Genomic DNA, 24,469 nt, shown 5'->3' with positions numbered 1-24,469 from the left:
TCTCTTCACACAGTTGTTATGGTGATTTTAACGTATGTGAAAGTTCATAGAATCTTGCCTAGAACCTGTAAAATATTAAATACGTGTTAAAATTATTTTCTTTTATTTGCGGTATCTGTGGCCCTAGGCAAGTTGATCTGCCTCTCATATTGGTTATGCCTCCTACTTGGCCTGTTATAGTTAACATCAAAAAAAAACACAGGGTTTCCCTGGTGGCGCAGTGGCTGAGAGTCTGCCTGCCGATGCAGGGGACACGGGTTCGTGCCCCGGTCCGGGAAGATCCCACATGCTGTGGAGCGGCTGGGCCCGTGAGCCATGGCTGCTGAGCCTGTGCATCCGGAGCCTGTGCTCCGCAATGGGAGAGGCCAGGACAGTGAGAGGCCCGTGTACGGCAAAAACCAAGAAAACAAACCCTCAAGCAACTCTAAAAATAGTACTATATCTAACATTATTATTTAAGAAGAGGATGGCATTCTGTTCCTGAAGGATTTGGCCATTGGAATTGTGGAGGAAGACCATCTTGGGATTTGTGTGGTGACATTTCTTAAATGCATGGTATAGCATGGGTTGCTTTCATCACACAGTAGGGAAATACTAATATCTATAATTTTATAATCACTAACCCAGATTAACTTTCAAGCCATTAGTAAAAACGAATTCCATTTTGATATTTAGTACCCTGCTAGAGTATCTCTCACTACAGAAGTTTAAAATAAGCATAAAAATAAATCCAGAAACAGATAAAACTAGCCTGTGCTGTGGAACACCATATTCCCAGGCAGTCCAATCTGAGGTCCACAGTCAAAAAAGATTTTAATCTATGAACTATGTCTACAGTAGGTGTTGATGGGAGACAATGAGAAATTGACACCTTTTTACCCTCCCTCTGTCCTGAGGTGGTTTCTATTTCAGGTTCGATCATTACACCATTATAGAGAAGCCCTGCTATGCTAATATTTTCCTTAGACTTTGAACAAACTCAGACACCATAAGATTTTTTTTTTTAACAAAGAGGGAAACCTGAGAGCTTTCTGTGGTATCTCTCTTGTACTCCTCCTGTTCTCCTATGTGGATGCCCTTCTCTATCTTATATCACTTCCCCAGTTCAAGAATCCTTCAAGAGTAGCCTCAAAGCCCATCTCTTCTTTGCAAAGTTACTTGTTCCATATTGCTTACATAGATCTCTCTGCTTCCAACCCCCTTGAAACACTGTTCTTATCTTTCAGTTGAGTGTTGAATCACAGAATTTCTATCATATTATTTAAGTATTATTTAAGTAGCACAGGGAGAGGCTAATCCTTGAAATCAGGAAATAATTATATCTTAAATTAGAATTTACAGCTCCGTGGCAGTGAACACAGTGGCTAAATAAATGAAAATTTAATTAAAATGGTATGCAATGAGGGCCTTACAAAAATGCCGTTAAGAATAACATCGTTTGCATAAAACTGAATATCTAAAAACAGCTAGATAACTATTTAACTTTCCATTTGTATGTATAGATAAAGCACAAGGATTTGCCCATTAGGATTTTATTTTCCATGGTAGGTCATTTCAGATGCTTTAAGTGACCCTACAGGCATCTTTTTCAGATTACCTTTGTACCCTGGTTTTTCATCTTGGGACTGCCGCCATGTACAATCCTAAAATGTTCCATAAAGGCTCAATCTTGCTTTTATGTCATGAGCCATTTCCATTTAGTTAAAATTAAACTCTCAGCTACAGGAATATCTCCCAGGACTCAAAGCTTTCCCTTCTCAGTTAAAGCGTCTAACCTGCTAGCTTCCTGAGGGCAGTGAGCTCAGAGTGAAGCTGAATGACAGTGAAACCCCAAGTGATGTGACATCGCTTCATTCCAGAATGGGTGTTCCCCGACGGCTGCATCTAACATATGCACAAAATCTCCCTCTCGATTTGCACTTCCAACACCATTCCTAAAATGTAAGCATTGTTCTTTGGTGTCTCATAGGTAGCATAAATTAAATGGGATAGTTTTTGTATTGTGTTCCACCTCCACGTAGATTTTTCTTTACTGGTTTCTACATGTGTCTCAAGTTAAAGCATTGTTTCCTAACTATCTCCCTCTCCTGTTTACCCTCCTGTCCCTCACTTGCATATGAGAGCACCATAAACAGACACCTTTCCTAGTATCCACCATTGATCCATCCCCTATTGCCCTGTCCTCGTAGGACCTGATTTGATAGGAAAAGGTGTTCATTCTCAGATATTTACCAGCATGAGTGAGACTACCAATGCTTCATCCTGTGTTAGGTTTGTAAGAGACACATGGAACAAAAGGGGCTTAATCTCTTTTGGCGCCCAGCTGGAAATCCACAGGGAGAGAAGGAGCAAACAGGTATGCTGCTAATTATCAAACAGGTTGTTATGATGGGACATAGAACAGGGAATGAGAGCTCACCTGGTTAGAAGCAGGTGATCAGGGGGTTGACTTTTTAATAACTTTATTGAGGTACAATTTACACACAATACATTGTTCATATTTAAAGTATACTAAATACTGTGAGTTTTAATATATGTGTAGACCCACAAACCCATCATCCCAATCAAAATACCAAATATGTTATAATTCCCAGTGTTTTCTTGTGCAGCTTTGCAATTCTTTCTTCTCTCTATGCTTTACTCACTATATATTAGTTTACATTTTCTAGAATTTTATAAAAATGGCATTATGCTTTTTTTTTCTTGGTCTGGGTTATTTTACTCAGCATAATGATTTTGAGATACATTCATGTCGTTGAACGTATCAATAGCTTACTCCATTTATTCACTTACTTATTTATGGCTGAATAGTATTCCAGTACAAGAATATACCACAATTTAACTTTGCACTCCCTGATGGGCATTTGGGTTGTTTCCAGTCTTGTCTTTTATGACTAAATCTGTTAGGAATATTTGTCTACAAGTCTTTGTGTGGATGATATACTTTCATTTCCTCTTGGTAAAAATTTAGAAGTGGCCTTGCTGGGACATACTATCAGGACTTTTGACTGATGGAACAGCATAAGAGGTTGGAATACACACAGTAATGAATCTTTGAAGGAGGAGAGTTGGGGTACCTTTTGGCCCCTTCCCAGGGTATAAGTATATACTTCAAAGGTACCTCAAATTTGCCAAGTTTTGAGTATCAGTTCTCGACCTTCTTTTTCAAGTGTGGTCCCTTGTCAGTATTCCTTTGTTCAGTAAATTGTACCACCATCTGTGAAGTTGGGCAACACAAAGTCAGTCTTGACACCTACCTCTCTTTCACTCCCTTTATTCTATTGGTCTTCAAGTCCTACCGTTTTTCCCTCGTGAAAATCCCTACCATTTGTACTGCCCATGCTCTAGTGTGGGTCACTGCAGTCTCCCCCCCGGACCACTGGGCAGCATGCTCACCGTCCCCCATCCCTTGACTTGTACTCTCCATCCATTATCTGTGGTTAACATAAAATGACCTTTGAAACATGATATACTCAGCATAAGCCTGAGTGTATCACTTCACAGATTAAACCTTTAAACAGCCCTTCATAATCCTTGGAAAAAAGCCCAAAATCTTTACCATGGTTTACACAGTCTGCATATCCGTGTCCCTGCTTAATGTACGTACTCAGCGTTACAACTCAGTATTATCCTCCGGTTCCATTTTATGTTTCGCCTACAGTGAGCTTTATTCAGGTCATCAACTTTTCCAAGTTCTTTATTACCTCTGGACCTTTACACTTCCAATGTCCCTGCCTTTCTCTTCATTTATTTGTCTGACTCTTACTTAACCAAGTTAAATATCATTTCCCCTAGAAAACTCAGGTCTAGGTAAAATAACTTAAGCCTGATCCTCCCTACCAATCTTAAGATATTACAATGGCGAAGATTCTGGTCAGCCTCCCTAATTAAAAGTAGGGCCTAGCTCATCACTTTTGCATTCCTAATACCTAGTACAGCAGCACATCTTGAACATATTAAGTGCTCTAATGCATTTGATCATGAAATAAAAGGCTATGACAGTGATCTAGACTTTATATAACAGATGCCTGACAAATATTTGAAAAGTTGAGATGAATTCAAGAAATGTTTCTCAATAACCAACGTGGATGTCACCAATTTCATACACTAATATCCATGACTTTGCTTATGACAGAGGCCCTCTGGCTCTCATTCAAAATTAATTTTATATTTAGTCTACACAGTCTTAGTAAATTCAGGTATCAAGTTTGTTATACCAGAATATATTAGAAACAAAATCCAGTGGTTGACGAGAAAAATTAATGCAGTTGTGTATAGGCACACACACTGCAGCAAAGAGTGAAGATACTGAAAAACACGGAACTGTAATTCAAAACCTCAGTAGTCTAGGGTCATTTTGTCGAGGGTCATATGATCTGATGCCATCATTTGATTGGAGTGGAGGCACATTTTGATGTTACTAATTAAGGTGCTGATCTGATGAGGCTACTGATAATCATAGGTACCCTTGATTGTGTTCTGTGTGACAGAAATGGAGCTAAGCTCTCTTTGCATTATCTCATTAAATTCTCATAATGACCCTATAAAATTGGTATTGACTTTATAGAAGAGAAAAGGAAAGTTGAGAGAAGTTAAATATCTTGGCCTTGGCTACCTAGCTTTCAGATATGACTCTAGCCTGCTTAGTCTAAGTAGTCAAGAAAGGATTAAATTATGTTCTTTTACCGTATTTAAAGAAACAACAAATTGTAAAAGAAGTTCATTGAAAACAGATTATTTCTTTAAATTTTGGATTCTCCAGGGGGATGTTTGAGTTATCTAAAATAATAAGGTAGGAACATTTATTTCCCAGTCATGCCAAATAAATGAAGTTTTCCTGTAAATGCTTTCCCATGATTACATTACACTTCATGATTATCTGTAAAATTACGAAAAGACTCTAGCGAACAGTGCTTCCTGAAAAGTGGCAATAACATGATGCTAATACTAGACAATGTATTACCCTATACGGGCTCATTAAGGGGCCTGGTTTTCATCTTTAATTGCAAAGAACATATATCCCTGGAATGAGTTTGTAGTCATTTTAATAAGAAGTACCAGAAGTGTGAATAGAATCTATCACCAGATCCACTTAGAACCCATTTATCTTTATGACTATATGTGTTATGGATCATCAGCCCATGATCATACAGACCCCCATCAACACTCATCTTCCTTATGGCAAGTGTAAAATGCAGTGTCTCTACTGGGAGATGAAATTTTTTTCCACACTTGTGAGTGATAGACTCCTATGTTCCTAAACATATTTTACCTCAACTAATTAATTCCAGTGCTGCATTAGGTAAACCTCTACTCCCCAGCTCTGTCTTTTAAGGAGTGCTCACTACCAGGTAATGACTCAGGGACAGCCCACCCCCAATCAGTTCCTCCTCTCTCCCCAACTTCTTCACATTGTCTGATTCCCGACCTCCACTGTTTTTGATATATTTTACTCTCTTGGATTTAATAAATCACCACCCCCCCAAATTCTGTTGTCCAAGTCGATGTAGACTTCCCCTTCCCTAGCCAGGACCCCACCTCCATTTAGCGTTTTGAAAGCCCACCAGTATGGTGTATAACCAGTACTCCCCACCAGTGCAGTCAGCGTGTCTCCATATCTCTGTTTTCACCACTTACCTTCGCCCAGAAGACCAGCAGGATTAATCTCATCATGCTTTTATTCCCATTTTACTCTGTAACTACCAAAAGTCCAAGCATTCAAGATATTTAAATACTAATTTTTATCCCCATAACCTCTTACATCTCTTGATCTGATCTAATCTCCCGTCTCTTTCCAATCTCTCACTCCCCAAATAGTTTCTGTGTATCCTTTAGAATATATAGTCTGTCATTACCAAAATTTCCAATCTTCAGTATTTTCCTTTAATGTTTCCTTTATCTTCTGACTTGAATAAAAAACTGATTTCCGGCCTTCCCTGGTGGCGCAGTGATTGAGAGTCCGCCTGCCGATGCAGGGGACACGGGTTCGTGCCCTGGTCCGGGAAGATCCCACGTGCCGAGGAGCAGCTGGGCCCGTGAGCCATGGCCGCTGAGCCTGCGCATCCGGAGCCTGTGCTCCGCAAAGGGAGAGGCCACAACAGTGAGAAGCCCGCGTACCGCAAAAAAAAAAAAAAAAAAACTGACTTCCCCTGATGACACAGCTTTCCTTACTGTCTCCTCAGAGAAGGACAACTCTCTGTTGTAGAGCTTAGAGACTAGATTGTCATTCTCTTCCCCCCCACAGTGCTGCTTCTAAGACATTTCTCCTAATTAAGAAAAACAAAAACAAAACAACAACAAAAAAACCAAAGCCTCAGCTTGTATGAAGTATGTGCCAACAAACTGTACTATCCTGGCTGTCATAATCATCTATTAAATCTCATTCATTTCTCCTCATTTCCTGAATGTTTTTGCTTGCAGCCTCCTATTTTTCTGTCATTATTCTTGTCATTATTTTTGGAGATTTGAAAAGTCCCATAGCTCATCTGCCCGAATCCCAATTAGGGAAAAAATCTGCTTTATGGTGATAAATCCCTCTTGATCATAATGACTTTTTAAAAATATGTTGCTGGAATCTATTTGCTAATATGAGGTAGAACTTAAGATCTTAAAAGAAATGTGCTTCTAGTTACTTTTGGGTAAATTTTCCATATCTGATTTTTGTATTAGGACTCTTCTAATTTTTTAATACATTGGAAAATAACTGATGTCTTTCTAAGGTGTATATCTTTGATTATATTTTCTATTTTCATAAAGCTACTTGTATTCTCTACTCAAAACAGGAGTAAATAATGGCTGCACATAACTAATCAATAATCAGCCATTTTGTCCAGATTTTCAAATGTGTTGGTATAAAGCTACCATAGTATTCTTTTGTAATTTAAAAAAAAACTCTCTGTTTTATAGCTAGTCCCATCACTATCATATTTGCCAAATATTGCTTATTTTATTGGTCTTTCTAAAGAACAAGCTTTTGGTTTTATTTGTCAAGTTTACTGCTTTTCTTCTCTATTTTTGACTTTTCTCTTGATTAATTTTGTCCTTCCACTCTTTGGGATTTACCTTGTTCTTTTTCTATGTCTACTGTTCATTTCCTGTAGCTTCAAGAGCCATTTTCAACAACTCAACGAGTTCTGCTGGCTGTGTCATGGCCACTTCATCATATGCCATTAAAACTTAATCTCATACACTGGGTGAAGGCTCAGCAGTCTTATTTTGCTTTCAAAATTGTTCTATGGCCTTGGATCCTTCTTCTTCTCCTAAATTAACACTATCATCAGGGAAGATTCTAGTGGGCCTAGGATTCTAGGCTTGCCTTTCCTGCAGTTTCATAATAAAAGAAAAAACATTTCCACCCTGTTTTTGATGTTGATCGAAAATTTAGCAACACTTCTTTGCACTATATTCAAATCCCAAAACATAAGCAAGCCTTCATGCACACAGGCTCACTGAAATGTCATAATTTTAAACTATGTATGACCTTGAACAATGACCTTTCCAAATACTCCACACTCTGCTTAGGTGTTCAGACTTTTGCATTCCTACAACGTCTTTTACACATGGTCGATTTGTGTCATAAGTTCTTCCTCACTCCCACTTCTGAGTATATATCCAAAGGAAACATCATCATTATTAGAAGAGATATCTGTACTCCCATGTTCATTGTAGCATTATTCACAAGAGCCAAGGTATGGAAACAACCTAAGTGTCCATAGTAGATTAATGGATAAAGGAAATATGGTATATATATATACACAATGGAATATTATTCAACCTTAAAAAAGAAGAAAATCCTATCATTTAAGTCAACATGGATAAAACTGGAGGACACTATGCTAAGTGAAATAAGACAAAGACAAATAGTGCATGATGTCACTTATATGTGGACTCTAAAAAAATAATGAAATAAATCAACTCTTCCCTCCCTGGACATTTTCCTCAGCAGAATCTAGCAGCCTCTACTATGAGTCTTACCTTTTTTTTTTTTATTGTTTGTACCAGATCACAACCCCAGGGAACCTATGTATTTACCGATGTATATCTAGATTATACTTTACCATTGTTCTTTTTCTTTGCAATTAATTCCATCCACTTCTGGCATCAGAACCTCATTTTTCCTTTGGAGAAGTCCTTGTGATTCAGGTAGGCTGTGTGTCTCCTCCCTAGGCTGTGTGACTTGGGGCTGGCTAGACACAGTGTTTTATATATACTCTGTATGTCTTAAGTACTTATTTCTCTGTTTTCCGTCATTTTCCCTCCACATTTTAGTGTAGTTATTTTTTAATTGACATTTGTAATCCTTTCTTTTGTTTGACTAAAGTACTGTTCAACCGATCTTCTGAGTGCTTAATTTCAGCATTTTTAATTCTAGAAGTTTCTTTTGGTTGCATTTCACAGACAAGTTTTGCTTAAATTGTACATGTTGTCCTTTTTTAATACATTAATCATAATTTTAAATAATAGTTTCATTGAGATATAATTTACTTTCCATATTATTTAAAGTGTACAATTTAATGTGTTATGCATCTACCACCACAATCAATTTTAGAACTTTCATCCACCCCCCAAAAGAAAAAGAATCCATTATAGGTCACTCACTCCCCCATTTCTCCAAACCCTAGGCAGCCACTAATATACTTTGTCTCTACAGATTTGTCTAGACTGGACATTGCATACAAATGGAATCATACAATTACTTAGCATATTTTCAAGGTTCATCCATGTTGTAGCATGCATCAGTACTTGATTTCTTTTTATGGCTGAATAATATTCCATGGTCTAGATATTACTATGTTTCATCTATCCATTCACAGTAAATGGCCATTTGGGGTATTTCCACTTCGGGGCTCTTATGAATAATGCTGCTGTGGTTGGATTTACTGCAAGTTTTGTATGCAGGTCTAGATTTGTTTTTTAAATTAACAGACTATTTCGGAGCCGTTTCTGGTTTACAGAAAAATTAAGCAGAAAGGACAGAGTTCTCATACCTCCTTACCTCTCTACCCAGTTTCCCCTATTATTAATATCTTACATTAGCGTAATACATTTGTTATAGTTAATGAACCAATATTGACACATTATTACTAACTAATGTCCATGGTTTACTTTAGACTTCACTCTTTGTTTTGTACATTATATGATTTTTGACAAATGTGCAATAGCCTGTATCCACCATTACAGAACCATACACAGGAGTTTCTCTGCCTTTAAAATTCCGGGCTTCACCCATCCTTTTCTCCCTCCCCACAACCTCTGGCAACCACTGATCTTTTGACTGTCTCCACACTTTTGCCTTTTCCTAAATTTCATATAGCTGCAATCATATAATATGCATGTAGCCTTTGCAGATTGGCTTTTTTTCACTTAGCAATACGCATTTAAGCTTCTTCCATGTCTTCTCATGGCTACATAGCCTTTTCTCTTTATTGCTGAATGCTATTCCTTTGTACCGATATACCATAGTTCGTTTATCCATTCACCTATTGACAAACATCTTGGTTGATTTCAAGTTTTGGCAATTATGAAAAAAACTGTTATAAACATCCATGTGCAGGTTTTTATGTGGATGTAACTTTTCAGTTCCTATGGGTAAATACCAAATAGCATGATTACTAGATCACTGTATGGTAAAAGTAAGTTTAGTTTTGTAAGAAACTGCCAAGTATCTTCCTAGCAACAAATGAGAATTCTAGTTGTTCTGCATCGTCAACAACTTTGGTATTTCAGTATTTGGATTTTAGACATTTGAATAGGTGTGTAGTGATATCTCATTATTGTTCTAATTTAAAATTCCCTGATGACATGGAATGTGTAGCATCTTTTCATACACTTATTTGCCATGTGTCTATTTTCTTTGTTTAATCATAGTTGTTTTGTTTTTTAACCAAGGCCTATTAACTCTTGTCCTCCTGTGTCTATTTATATTTTCTTTTTTCCTTCTTTCTGTTTTTTTTCTTTTTGAGCTTTTGATCATTTAGTCTTTTTCCTGGTATGTCCAATTATTTTTATATTAAAATTGGGCTTAACTTATTTTAGGAAACTATAAAGATACCTCCACATTCAGGATGTTGTTATCATTCTCTTGAAAAGATTTCCTTTTGCCCATGGCAGACAGTTACTATAGGGACTGGAAACCTTAGTCCATTCTCAGTTTGAGCTCATTCAAAACCGTTTTTCACTCTGTGTGAAGGTTGCTCTATTTCTGTCTTGTCCTTCCTCTACGGGTGTTGCCCTTTGGGATTACCATGTGAACGTTTAGATTCTCCCTATTCCCAACTACCCTTGTATTTGTTAGGCTTTAAATGTAATGGTTCCCCCAGCCCTGTGAGACTAAGGATACGTGTAGCTTGTCATTCCATTAGTTGTTGCCTTTAGTTTGAGCTCTTGCCGTTTGGCTTCTGTGGTTAGAGTCTTTTGAACTCCTTGGCTTTTCAGCTCCTAGGTTGTATGAGTTGAATCAGCAAATGCCCCAAGGAGAAAAGCTGCACCAAATGTCAAGCTTGTGTCTGTGTTTCCCTTCTCTCCAGAACTTGGCCCACATGTCTCGGTGTCTCTCTAACATTCGGATGCTGGCAAAGAGATGTCTTCTTACTTTATCCGGGTTTTCTAAAATTTCTTTAGACTTCACCTGATCTTATGTTATTATTGAAGTATCATCTCAATTATCCCTAGGAAGAAAATTTACAATTTTATGTTTCATTTTTTAATTTTCTATATTACCTCAGTTTCTGTAGAGACCTTTTACCTGATTCTTCAGTCTATTTCCTGTGTTACCAGTAAGATGGAGATAGGTGGAGGCTAAGAATATTGGGGGGGAAATCACTGATGAATGATATGTCTCGCTCTTTTTGTTTTTCCTCTCCTTATTTACTCTGGCAGCCTACATTTGCCCTTCTTGATTTGACCCAGTTGCCCAAATACGCAACCCACTCTGGCAAAGACCTGACTTTACTCTCATAAATGTCTGCATATTAGGATTAGCTAGATGGTGAACACCATGCCAGAGTTTTTTGTGTGACCAGTCAGAATGGCCATCATTAAAAAATCTACAAACAATAAATGCTGGAGAGGGTGTGGAGAAAAGGGAACCCTCTTGCACTGTTGGTGGGAATATACATTGATACAGCCACTATGGAGTACAGTATGGAGGTTCCCTAAAAAACTAAAAATAAAACTACCATACGACCCAGCAATCCCACTACTGGGCATATACCCTAAAAAAACCATAATAAGAAAAGAGACATGTACCACCATGTTCACTGCAGCACTATCTACAATCGCCAGGACATGGAAGCAACCTAAGTGTCCATCGACAGATGAATGATGAAGAAGATGTGGCACATATATACAATGGAATATTACTCAGCCATAAAAAGAAATGAAATTGAGTTATTTGCAGTGAGGTGGATGGGCCTAGAGACTGTCATACAGAGTGAAATAAGTCAGAAAGAGAAAAATACCGTACGCTAACGCAGATATATGGAATCTAAAAAAAAATTGTTCTGAAGAACCTAGGGGCAGGACAGGAATAAAGATGCAGATGTAGAGAATGGACTTGAGGACACGAGGAGGGGGAAGGGTAAGCTGGGATGAAGTGACAGAGTGGCTTGGACATATATACACTACCAAATGTAAAATAGATACTAGTGGGAAGCAGCCACATAGCACAGGGAGATCAGCTCCGTGCTCTGTGACCACCTAGAGGGGTGGGGTAGGGAGGGTGGGAGGGAGGGAGACGCAAGAGGGAAGAGATATGGGGATATATGTATATGTATAGCTGATTCACTTTGTTATAAAGCAGAAACTAACACAGCATTGTAAAGCAATTATACTCCAATAAAGATGTTAAAAAACCAAAAAGTTAGATAGTAAAAAATTCAAAAGAATTGCCCACACTCCTCCAACAGATTCTCTAACAGTTAGCAGAACAGAATTCACACTGAATCTGGTTTATGAGTAAAAGACAAGTCAACTTTAAAGTGGTTCATAGATGACAACATTTCTTTTCCGTGTGCCTGCTTTGGAGCCATATTTCTGCTGACCACTCAAAACTTTCCTCTTGAGTATTCTGTGATATATTAGAACCAGGAATAAGGGATGTTAGTGCTGGAAGGGTCAGCCAGTGGTCTGGGATTTAATTCACATATCCTTTCTGCACCAGGCTCTTTAAGATCATTGAATTAGCCTAAGAATTTTGAAGCTGTAGAATTCAAGACAGTGCATTACAATATGCCAATATTACTATTCTCCTGCTCTGACATTCTCCACTGATGGACAGATGAAGGAGAAGGAAGGGCAGTCACCAGTAACTGAGAGTAAATGAAACTGGAATATTATAATTCAGTATCATTTGAGTGACTGAATTGGCTGGCAGAGTGTTCTGCAGTTAAGGGTGAGGAAAGATTAATTCTGCACCTGACACCACTACTGTATTTATACAAGTCTACTGGGACAGTTGTTTACCTTGAATTGTTTTCTTCATTCATTTCAGTCAGACAGTTGTGTTGACTGATTTTCCTTTTTGATGTATGAAATGACTGACTGAATTTACCATTTAATTTCCACTAATGCACTGTAAAAACAATACATTACTCAAATTGGATTGGAAGGTATGAAAATGTTTACCCCAGAACTAGAAAGGCCAGATAAATCATAAGAAACATTTGACTGTGAGTGTTAGAAAGCTACTGAGGTAGCCATGACCTAGAAAAGTAAAATAGAGAAAGAAACTCACTGAAGTGAGAACAATATTCTGCACATGCGTTTCTAGCCCAATCATTTAGAAACTACTGATGAAGAGCAAAAGTCTGAGAAACCAAATGTGGCTCCTAAGAGGTAGAAAAGCCAGTAGATCTTAGGACAATGTCATAGGACTAAGGAAACCAGAGTTGGAATTGAGAAATAACAAGGCAGCTAGAATTTTAAGGACCAAAATCACAGAGAGAGTAAAGATTCAGAGAACGGAGCTGGATTCAGCAACAGTGTTCCCTTGCAGTATTTTCCATGTATAATAGGTAGACAAGACAAGATGCTAAGAAGTCAAACAAAAGCTAACTGAAGTCAAAGAAAAGACTTAGTTGGCTCATAATGCTGAAGAGACAAAATTGGGGTTCAGAACCTATGAAAGATTTGTGGCCCAATGGAAAACTAATGATATGAATTAGGACATTGGAATTCTCTACATATGTGTGTGTGTGTGTGTGTCTGTGTGTCTATGTGTTAGGAAGGTTGATGCAACATCTACATTGAACCTTATAAAGAAGGAAAATGAGTATGAAGTTGGTCCAGTGACTGAGGTGATCTTCCCCTCTGCTCCCTACCTAAGAATAGGAAATTCTCTCCTCAAGAAAATACAGTTGACCCTGGAACAATGTAGGGGTTAGAGACGCTGACTCCCTGTGCAGTCAAAAATCCACATATAACTTTATGGTCGGCCCTTCTTATCTGTGGTTCTGAATCTGAGGATTCAACCAACCACAGATCATGTAGTACTGTATTACGTATTGGAAAAAAATCCATGTATAAGTGGATCTGTGCAGTTCAAACCCAGGTTGTTCAAAGGACAACTGTAATGTCATTCAGATTCTCTACAACTTGTCATATCCCAAGTCTGGTATTCACTGAAGAACCACCGAGACTACCAAGAAAAGGAGAATTAGAATAAAAAACAAAAAAGAATCAGAATCATAGATGACCCAAACGTTCAAGTTCATACATATTTCGGTAAATATTATCAAGTTCAAGAAAATAGATGACAAGGTGAAGAATTTAACTTGACAACTAGAAACTATAAACTGATTGAAGTTGAACTGATAGAATTAAAAATTATACGAAATTTAAAACTTGGTAGTGGATTGGACACAGGTAAAGAGAGGTAAGTGAACTGGAAGATAGAGTAGTAACAATATTAAGACTAAAGCATGGGAAACGAAAAGAATAAAAAGTACACAAAAGCGCATTTGAGACATATGGGCCACAGTAAACATTTTTATCATATGTGTAAACTGGAGTCCAAAGAAAAAAGGAGAGAGAGATTGGGATGAAAGCAATATTTCAGAAATATTAACAGCTGAGAGTTCTCTAAAACTAAAAAGAATATATGGAGCCTTAAATTCAATAATCACTAAAAAAAAAAAAAGCAACAAGAACAAATACAAAGAAAACCACACCTAAGATCACCACAGTACAATTCATGAACAGCAAAGAACAACATGACATCTTAAAAGCAGCCCGAGGAAAAAGAGATTACTTTCAAAGGAACAATAGGATTAAGATTACAGCTTACTTCTCAGTGAAACTGACTGGATACTGGAAAATAATGGAATAACATTTTTAAGTGCTAAAGAAAAGAACTGCCCATTGGGAATTCTAGAGGCAGAGAAAATGTTGTTTGGAAGGAAAGATGAAATAAGGAAATTTGCAGACAAACAAAATTTAGAAAATATGTTCTCATCAGAACTGACTGAATTAAATTCTAAAGGGAGACCTGCAGGCAGAAGGAAGATTATCACAGATGAAAATAAGGACTTTATAAAGAATTATGTATAACAGAAAGGATAAATAAGTGGATAAACCTAAGTAAAATCTAACAGCACACAAGAGTAATAATAAAATATATCAAAAATTAGAATGCATTAAAACAAATGGAAGAGGAAAAAGTAGTAAAAGAAATTTAAGATCTCAGCATTGCTTGAGAAGCAGTAAAAGAGCTAATAAGTCATGGTACCTGTGTAACTGCTACTTATGTAAAAATAAGCTAATACAAGGGAAAATGGAATTTGAAGAAATCTCAAAGGAAGAAAGAAGAGCAAAAGGAACGTAACAAGGTGGGACAAATAGTAAACAAGGAGTAAACGGTCTATAAGAAAATACATTAACTGTTAATACTGAAATTAAAGGACAAGGATTATTGAAACAAACCAAAAACCTAATTCTGTGCCACCTACGAGAGACAAGAGTCAGATTGAAAATGAAAGGATTCAAAAATTATGTCATAACAACAATAAGTAAAATTGAAGAAGGTTTTTTAATGTTAACATAGATTTGAAAGCAAAAAGTATCACTGGCGATAAGGCAGGATAATAAAACCCACTGTTACTTTACAAGGAATATATTATAAGTCTAAACTTCAATGCAATATATGAAGGGAAATTCCAAAAATCTAAGTAGAAATAGAAAAATCTAAATTAACTAGATCAGGAACATAGAACCACAACAACAAATCAGCAGATTATAGAAGATCTGAGTACCATCATTAAAAACTTTGGCCTAAATTTACATAAAACACTGCACCAACAATGATGGAATATATATATTATGCAGAAATTTTTAGGTGCACATGGCACATTTATAAAATTGACTATATTCTGGTTATAAAACAAGGCACTGAATAAGCAAGAAATTTAAACCTATATAACCAATATTTTACCAAATAGTTGGATACTTCTGATCATTATTTAGGTCAAAGATAAAGCTGCAATGGGAATTAGAATTTTATTAATTGAATGATAATGAAAATATGCCATAACAAAACCTGTGGGTTGCAAATAAAGCTGTGGTCACAGAGAAGTTTATGTATTCCAATTATACTCTCTAAATGTAAAACGGAAAAGAATAAAGCAACTGGAAGATAACCTATCACCCTGAGGTAGGCAGCTCCTGAACTGTACCTGGTGGGGAAGGCAGGGCAGAACTTCAGGAGGCCGGCTGAGAGCACGGTGAACACCATGTCAGGAGCAGTCTCCAAGAAAGAGAATTTAATGTACAAAGGAATGACTAAAATATATTTAAGAGCTAGCACCCTGACCCCTCTTAAGGATGACTTATGTTGCTGGGGAAAAAATAAGAAGTGCTCGATGTAGAAGGTGAATATCTCTATAATTCCCAGGAGAATCTTGGTACCAGGACCACACAATGAAGAACTTGGAGCCCCCGTGGCTAATCCAGCAGAGAGAAAAGGAGGAACAGAGATGCGAGAGAAAATAAAGGGAACTCTTGGTGCAATTTGGTGCTGCTGTAGGCCCAAGTCCAGGTATGTGCTCTCTGTCTCCACATCTTAAATAAAAGCCACCATGTTCCTCAGTCTTTCAGGTACTTAGAATTTCTCTTTAGAACCTGAAAATGGGGTCAGGTTTCCTGTCTGCATTGCTACAGTACAAAATAGAGGCAGGATGTTTGAAATAGTTCTCCATCTGGCAGAGGAGGCCTTGAAGCTGTGAGCCACTCACTGCAAACCAGGAGGACATGAAGGATTCTTGAGCAGATCTGAAGCTACTGGGAGGCCTTTGAGGAGTTAAATCCCATAGTAAATACTGTACCTTCAATGGCCCCTTCTCCCTCTCTGTCCAGTCTTCCTCCACTCCCGTGGGGGCCCAAAGGGGTTAAATGAGCACTCTGATGTAATCAATATAGCAAATTACTGGTATCTTCTATGGATTATTGAGATCATAAATGCCCTATATACAGTATTATGTAGAAAGCAAGAGAGTTGATATAATACTTATATAAAACCGTGAAGATGGAACTATCGTCCTTGGTCCTTACCATATAAACACACACACATAGACACACACACACTTAATGGAGATTGAAAATTTACTTATTATTTTCCAAACCAATAGATGCACACCTAAATCTCCAATGGTAATGTCTATGATAAGCTTTTTTAGTCAGGATATCGTATGTAATAGCAGTTTCAATTCAAAATCAGGCTGCCACCTGTTAAATATACAGGAGTCCATGTTTATGTGCCATGATCCATCACTGTTGCACTAAAGCCATGTAAGCAAATTAAATGGAGATATCTAGGAATCACGACTACTACATTTTTCATATCTTTGACAGTAATACACATCTCTTCAATAATTCCAGAAATGCAGTATTGCTGTTGATTTCAAGCTTGTTGGAATGGGAGACGAGTTCAGTTCAGTTTCATTTGGCTTTCCTACACAAATTTGAAAAGCAAGACAAGGGGTGTTCTATCACTAACTGTGTTTTTTCCACTTATATATCAGGAACGGGACAAATATCCACAAATTTCATTATGAACCGGTGAGCACACTGTGAGTTGGGCTTGGGTCAGAACTCAGTTTATCACCTGACATCCATATCTCTCATGCTAACAACTTGAGAGGGTATCATTTCTGTTTAATAGATGTTATTGATACCTCAGACCACTTATCTAGATGTTTTTGAAGTGTCTGAATGTTACCCCAGGTCAGTGTCAGATTCAATAATTCAGTTGCTGATTCAAGACTCTTATAAGATACACATATGCATGTGCACGTGCACACACACACACACATCCATTCATCCATCTATCTGTCATCTACCTATCTATATCTATAAATATTTTTTGACATAGCATTAAGTGAAAGAAGTGTGAGAACATTTCCCAGTTTGTGGATTTTCAATTTTCCCTTGTGAAGACTGAGTTGCTATATTTATAGAAACTTGAGAAGCTGGAGTTACTAGGTCTTCTTAATGATTCATACATTTGATCATAGTAAATATCTTTTAATCACTGATAGTATTTTTGACTTCTTTTTCTGATATTATTATAACTAAATCCATTTCTTTTTGATCAGTATTCTCCCCTTAGATTCTTTCTGTCACTTATACTTCAGACTTTCTATGTCCTGTTAAATTGGGTATGTCATAAATAAATAATAATAATCATCTATTTAGCTAAATTAAATCTTACGTTTAATGTATTTATTGTAATTTTAATTTTAACATTTTTCTTTCTTAAGAACTGCATTGGATATTTTGCAAATAGATATAGACTTTTTCTTGATTTTGTCTTTATTTTATAAAATAATTTTATATAATTTCTTTACATTTAGAACTGATTTTTCAAAAATCACTGGATTTATTGAAAGACATGGTATGTATATCAGTTCTTTTTTTTAGCTGACTTTTATTTATGTTTGACTTCATTTCATCTACAGTTCATATTTGATATTGAGGTCATTTTTTTTTTCAATTTAGTTTGTTGAAATTCTGAGGGCTTAAGTAGAGAATACTTTCCTCTAAGATAGGTTTAAATGTGCTTCTTCTGGGTTCCAAGGAACACTATTAACCTGGGAAACTATCTTGAGCTTAGCTTCAATTTATCGATATATGATTTTTATGATTAGAGATCTACTTTTAATTTGAACTTCAGACCCAAGTGAGATCTGTAATTGCAAACATGCAGGGTATATTATTATTAACCCCCAGCCACAGCATAAAAATATGATTTCTTACAGCCTTCCATTAGTGATAGGCACATTTTTGTACCCTCCTGTTTTAGCCCCCAGTGAGACTCTGCACTTAATATACAGGTGTAAGATTTATCCCCAACTTAGCACAAGTCCATGATTTAGTCAGTTTTTCCTAAACTGATATTGAATTTGCCTCTAAGACAGTCTCAGATTTCTTTGACTAAAATCACTTCTCTGATTACAAGTCATCTTTTGTTATTTTTATTGTTTTGTGTTTTATTTCTTTGGTGGGAGAACTTAATTGCCTGCCTTATCTTCTTACAATCTCAGCAATGTATTAACTGTTATGTTATTTTATCCTCTCTCTAGTAATACTGTGGACTGGTATTCTTTTTAAGACCTACTCTAATACACTTATTTATATATTTTGTAAAAGGTATGTTTTTATTCTTAATATCAATTTTTTTTCTTTTTAGCACCTTGGTAAAATCCACCATGTACAGACAGGCATAAGGAAGACCAGGAGTTTATTCATCATCAGAAACTTATCCTATTAGAAACACCATGTATTGGATAATGAGATAACATCTAATTGACCCAATCAGATTCTGTAGCAGATAGAATTCCCTTGGAAACAGACTTGAAGAAGATGAGATTTGTATGTAGTAGAGCTATTAATGTGTGTTCTTGGGACCAATATCTGTTAATAATATAGTAAAACAATGCAGGAAGAAATACAACATAGTTCTCCAAAGAAAATACATCTAAAGTTAGTTGAATTTCCCGAATGTCTTGTAATCATGAAAAACTATATATGGAGTCCCTATGATTACTGTACTTACCTATGGGGTAGTACTGCTCTTATATTTCCATCAGTTCTATCAGTCTTCATGTCCTAAGCCTTAATACATTTTTTAATCAAAAAATCCAGTAATTTCCTAGTGTCCTTACAGTAGATATGGTTGTTTGCTTAAGCCATAGCACTGCTTCCTTTTACTTGCAACTCTGATTTTGATTAGGTATCAACCTTCCCACAGACAGCTTGGATATCCATAGGCTGTGGATGACACATTGGAAACCAATAATGTGCCATTCATCAAACATTCTGGTTAAGCTGTCATTCTACTTGTCAGTGATCTTTTTTTTTTCAGGAATAGAAATGCAGTGAAATTCAGATCACAGAGAATCATAAAGAAATTTGCTTTTGGAAAAATCAGTTCTGTGTAATTAGCAGTGATTTCCAGAAACATTTCTTCTTCTATCACTGATGTGAAGGAAAATGCAGGTAATCATGATCATTCTTGGCAGTAATTCTACAAGTATGTACAGAACCAATTTTAGGGTGGCATCAATACTGTGGCCAGGAGAGCTGAGAGATAGTAAAACTTGAGGCTTTATAATGCTAATGAGCTCCTAAATTGATAAATTCTGAAGATTGTCTTTCTCCTAGACTTCTTCTGTATCAGCTTATTCATAGCAATCATAGTTAAGCTGTTTGAATCAGAGTTCCTAGAGTCAGCATCCTAAATGAATAAAATATTTGTGTTAGAAATGGAAATCTGGAAATAACATCCTAAAATATGGAATTGAGTAAAATTGATACAAGGCAATAAGGATAATATTTTTCTGTCACAGGAATCTGAAAATACTAGTTATTCTACAGAAAAGTTCTTTTTAACTATTGCCTATTGTATATTGTGATGTATCAACTTTTGATGATGGCTGAGTCATCATGAATCCTAGTAGGAAATATTTATGAGATTGAACTAGGTTGAATCTTTTCTTCGGCATTACATAACACCTTAAAATATGGAGAAAACTTTTGCCTGCAAGTGACTCATGAAATCTGAGCGAGAAAAATATGTCTCTGCTAAGAGAGGTCATCTTCACTTATGATTACAATCAAAACATTTGGAAGTTTAGTAATCATGGGTCTGGATGATTTAGGAAAGCTAAGACTTGTAAGAACGTTACTCTAAACGTTTGGGAATTTGAGAGAAAATAAGATTAGAACAAAACACTTGTCCCCCCAAACCTCTTCCAAGCACCTCCTGTAAAGCATTGTATGACTGATGAAGGGCACAGTCTGATTATTGTGAAGATACGGCTGTCTAAAGCAGCGATATTCGTGCCAGAGGCAGTTGGTTAAATCACCTGGTAACTGAGACCAAGAGGAAAGAAAAGTGTTACATTAAGGTCTCATGGCACAGACAGAGCACAGAGCTTGTTATCATAAACCAGAAACTTCCAGATTCATAGGCCCAAATAATTGCTGATTGTGTATTAGTAGTCATGCAGTTAATTGAAAACAAGTAGGCTGTATAACTAGTTTTAAAAGAAATGTATACCAAAGTGACCCCAAGCCTGGTTAGAGTATATGATTGCTAAACCTTCTAAAGTAAACACTAGTCCCAAGAATTTTCACCTACAGAAAGTACGTTACTAAAGTGGTGCAGACCCAGAAAAGAAATTTTACACTGTCCACTCTAAGGTCACAGAGACAACAGACATGGCTATACTCTGAGAGAGGAGAATAAAAGCTCTCTGATTCACAAGCTATGAAAATCACTTCACTGACAGAACAGGAAGTTTTTGTAACCCTGTCCAACAAGTAAAGTATATTATAGACAACTGCATATTTTCCCGTTGTCCACCTTTACAAAAGGGAGTTTTTTATTGTAATTATCATGCTTTTTACCACTTTGTGTACAGTTAAGGAAGATAAATCACTGGACCATTGGGAGCCATGTCAGAGGACTGAATACTACCCAGAGATCTTGTACTTCAGAATAAATGCAGTAATTGACTTTGGATTTTCTCCCTTTGGGAAGGAATTAAGACATATTTCAAGTGGGCAAGAATTTTTTTTAAATGTATTGTAGAATGTGTGGAATGAAAATATGTATGTGGAATAAGTTCTCGGATAGCCAAAGAGCTTGTAATATTGGATTTTAATTGTTGCTTATCCATTTATATTCCATATGCCCCCTTCATTTCCCTACTAGAAACTGAATTCATTTTCCCCAAATATCCAGTTCATTCTATGAAGCTTATATAACTTAGTAGAGACTGAGTGGGCTCCGTTTAGTCTAAACCAATCACAATATTTATCTTTACACCTATCAGTGATTGGTTGGAAAATAGACATGGAATTTACTGAGAATTAAAAGAATTAGGAAGTCAGCTAAGGGCTTCTGGGAAAGTTCTTCTTTGCTCTTCAGTCAAGAACGTAAGAACAGGAATAAGCCTCTAAAACTGATTGCTACTGGCAGTCACCTTGTAACCCTGAGGGCAACCAGTCTTAGCATAAAGCCAACCTGAGGACAAAAGAGATAAAAGACAGATAAAACCAATGACTCTGATGACCTCATTAAGTCATGTATTCAGTGAGCTTAGAAATCTGCTCCAACTTCCAGTTTTATGAGACAATAGATGATCTCATTGTTTTAGCAAGTTTATATAGAATTCCTATTAATTAATCCAAAAGCATTCTAAATAATATAATTGTATTCCCCATCTATTCCCTCTGGAAAACCTAGAGGGTGCTTGTGAAGAGATTCTATATAGGACAGTTTTCCAGGGGTATCCACAGTAATTCCATACATCAAGCATCTCTGTGGCCTAGTTTTACAGAAAACTAAGTGCTTTTTATTCCATTCTGTCCTCTTTTATGATAACCCCCTGTAAAACTGGATGGTCTATATATGTCTGTACTCCATTTCTGGACTATTCAGGTACTTAGCCATGTGACTTCAGGTTTCCTTGAAGAGCAAAAAATTACACTGGGTATTTATTTCAGTGTCTGGACAGCTCATGATAAGAATATTCTATTTCATTTTAGTTTTGTCAATAGGGAGGGTTGTGTGCCCAGAGGAAAATGATAACCAAAACAGTATAATGTTTTCTCATGCTTGAGCATACTAATGCTGTTAAATATTTCTTCTGAAACACTATGTGTAGTGAATGACTGGAATTCAATCCTAGGTGTAAACTTTAATTTACTCCATCTTTCCCCAGTTTTTATACTTACATTTTTTATTGTCCTTTGCTTTTGTAAGTAATGCCTCTATAAACATTTTCATACAAAATCAGTATTATTCAATAGAGTTATTTTTGAATTCCTATTTTAGCAAGATGCTTATGTATTTCAAATTTAGTACTAGGTATTCATTAGGAAATTTGATTCTTGTTATCATGGAGCTTACAAAGTACTGAGGAGAGAGATGCAAAATAAAATCTCACAATAACATATTTTTCTGTGGTGAATACTATCCAAAAACTGTATAGTATTTTATGAGACTAAGAGTGAAAGAACAAACCTGTTTTCCGTTAAGAAAAAATCTGAGAGAGACCTTCAAGATTGCAGAGGAGTAACACGTGGAGATCACCTTCCTCCTCACAAATACATCAAAAGTACTTCTACATGTGGAACAACTCCTACAGAACACCTACTGAACGCTGGCAGAAGACCTCAGACTTCCCAAAAGGAAAGAAAATCCCCATGTACCTGGAGAGGGCAAAGAAAACAGAAAAAACAGAGACAAAAGAATAGCAGTGGAACCTGCACATCTGGGAGGGAGCTGTGAAGGAGGAAAAGTTTCCACACACTAGGAAGCCACTTCACTGGTGGAGACGGGGGTGGGGTGTGTGTGTGGGAAGTTTCAGAGCCACAGAGGAGAGTGCAGCAACGGGTGCAGAGGGCAAAGCGGAGAGATTCCTGCAAAGAGGCTCGGTGCTGACCAGCACTCACCAGCCTGAGACGCTTTGCTCACCCGCTGGGGGGCTGGGGACTGGGAGCTGAGGATCGGGGGTCAGATTCCAGGGAGAGGACTGGGGTTGGTGGCATGAACACAGTGTGAAGTGGTTAGTGCACCACAGCTAGCCGGGAGGGAGTCCAGGAAAATGTCTGGACCTGCCTAAGAGGCCAGAACCGTTGTTTCGGGATGCGTGAGGAGAGGCGCTTCCTGCTCTGTGTGCCCACAGACGGCAGAGCACAGCCTAAGCAAGCTCCAGAGATGGGCATGAGCCGCAGCTATCATCTCAGACCCCAGAGTCAGGCACGGACCACTAATGCTGCCACCACTGCCACCAAAAATCCTGTGTGCAAGCACAGGACACTACCACACTCCCCCAGGAGCCTGTGTAGCCCGCCACTGCCAGTGTCCCATGATCCAGGGACAACTTCTCCAGGAGAACACAAGGCATGCCTCAGGCTGTTGCAATGTCACGTCAGCTTCTCCCCCCTGCAGGCTCACCCTGCATTCCAATTATGACTATCATACCTTTCCTCCTCTCTGACCTGAGTGATCAAGAGAGCCCTAATAAGCCGCTGCTTTAATCCTTTCCTGTCTGGGTGGGGAACAGATGCCTGAGGGTGGCCTACAGACAGAGGCAGGGCCAAAACCAAAGCTGAACCCCAGGAGCTGTGCGAGCAGAGGTTAGAAAGGGAAATTTCTCCGTGCATCCTCAGGAGCAGTGGATTAAATCCCTGCAATCGACCTGATAAACCCTGCATCTGTGCAATACCTGAATAGACAATGAATGTTCCCAAAATTGAGATGGTGGACTTTGGGAGCAACTGTAGATTTGGGGTTTGCTTTCTGCATCTGATTTGTTTTTGGTTTTATGTTTAACTTAGTTTAATTTTTAGTGCTTGTTATCATTGGTGGATTTGTTTATGGGTTTGGTTGCTCTCTTTTTTTTTCTTTTAATGAGTGTGTGTGTGTGTGTGTGTGTGTGTGTGTGTTTCTTTGTGTGATTTTGTCTGTTTAGGTTTACTTTTACCTTTTAACCTAGGGTTCTGTCTGTTCGTTTTTCTGTTACTTTTGTTTTTTTTGTTTGCTTGTTTGTCTTTTCTTTTAATGAGTGTGTGTGTCTGTATGTTTCTTTGTTTGATTTTATCTGTTTAGTTTTGCTTTTACCATTTGTTTTGGGGTTCTATCTGTTTGGGTTTTTTCTTCCTTTTCTTTCAAGGCATGCAGATGGCAGGGTCTTAGTGATACAGCCAGGTGTTGTGCCTGGGCTTCTGAGGAGGGACAGCCGAGTCCAGGACATTGGACAACCAGAGACCTCCCAGGCCCATGTAGTATTGGCGAGAGCTCTCCCAGAGATCTCCATCTCAACACTAAGACCTAACTCCACCCAATGGCCAGCAAGCTCCAGTGCTGGATGCCCCATGCCAAACAACTAGCAAGACAGGAACACAACCCCACTCATTAACAGAGAGGCTGCCTAAAGTCATACTAAGTTCACTGACACCACAAAAC

General features: G+C 37.5%; 1 protein-coding gene across 1 annotated transcript in view; it reads left to right on the top strand.

Moving 5' to 3' along the window:
- Positions 1 to 24,469, top strand: part of LOC307195714 (uncharacterized protein) — a 148,678-nt gene that overhangs the window by 79,537 nt on the left and 44,672 nt on the right. Inside the window, exons 3-4 of the mRNA XM_079940079.1 lie at positions 15,887 to 16,030; positions 17,844 to 17,884. Coding sequence (XP_079796205.1) covers positions 15,887 to 16,030; positions 17,844 to 17,884 — 185 coding nt within the window. The remainder of the gene's footprint in view (positions 1 to 15,886; positions 16,031 to 17,843; positions 17,885 to 24,469) is intronic.

Source organism: Stenella coeruleoalba, assembly GCF_951394435.1.
Source record: "Stenella coeruleoalba genome assembly, chromosome: 13".
In the NCBI taxonomy this organism is placed as follows: Eukaryota; Metazoa; Chordata; class Mammalia; order Artiodactyla; family Delphinidae; genus Stenella; species Stenella coeruleoalba.
The sequence above is the reverse complement of the archived record's forward strand: the minus strand, read 5'-3'. Positions and strand labels throughout refer to the sequence as shown.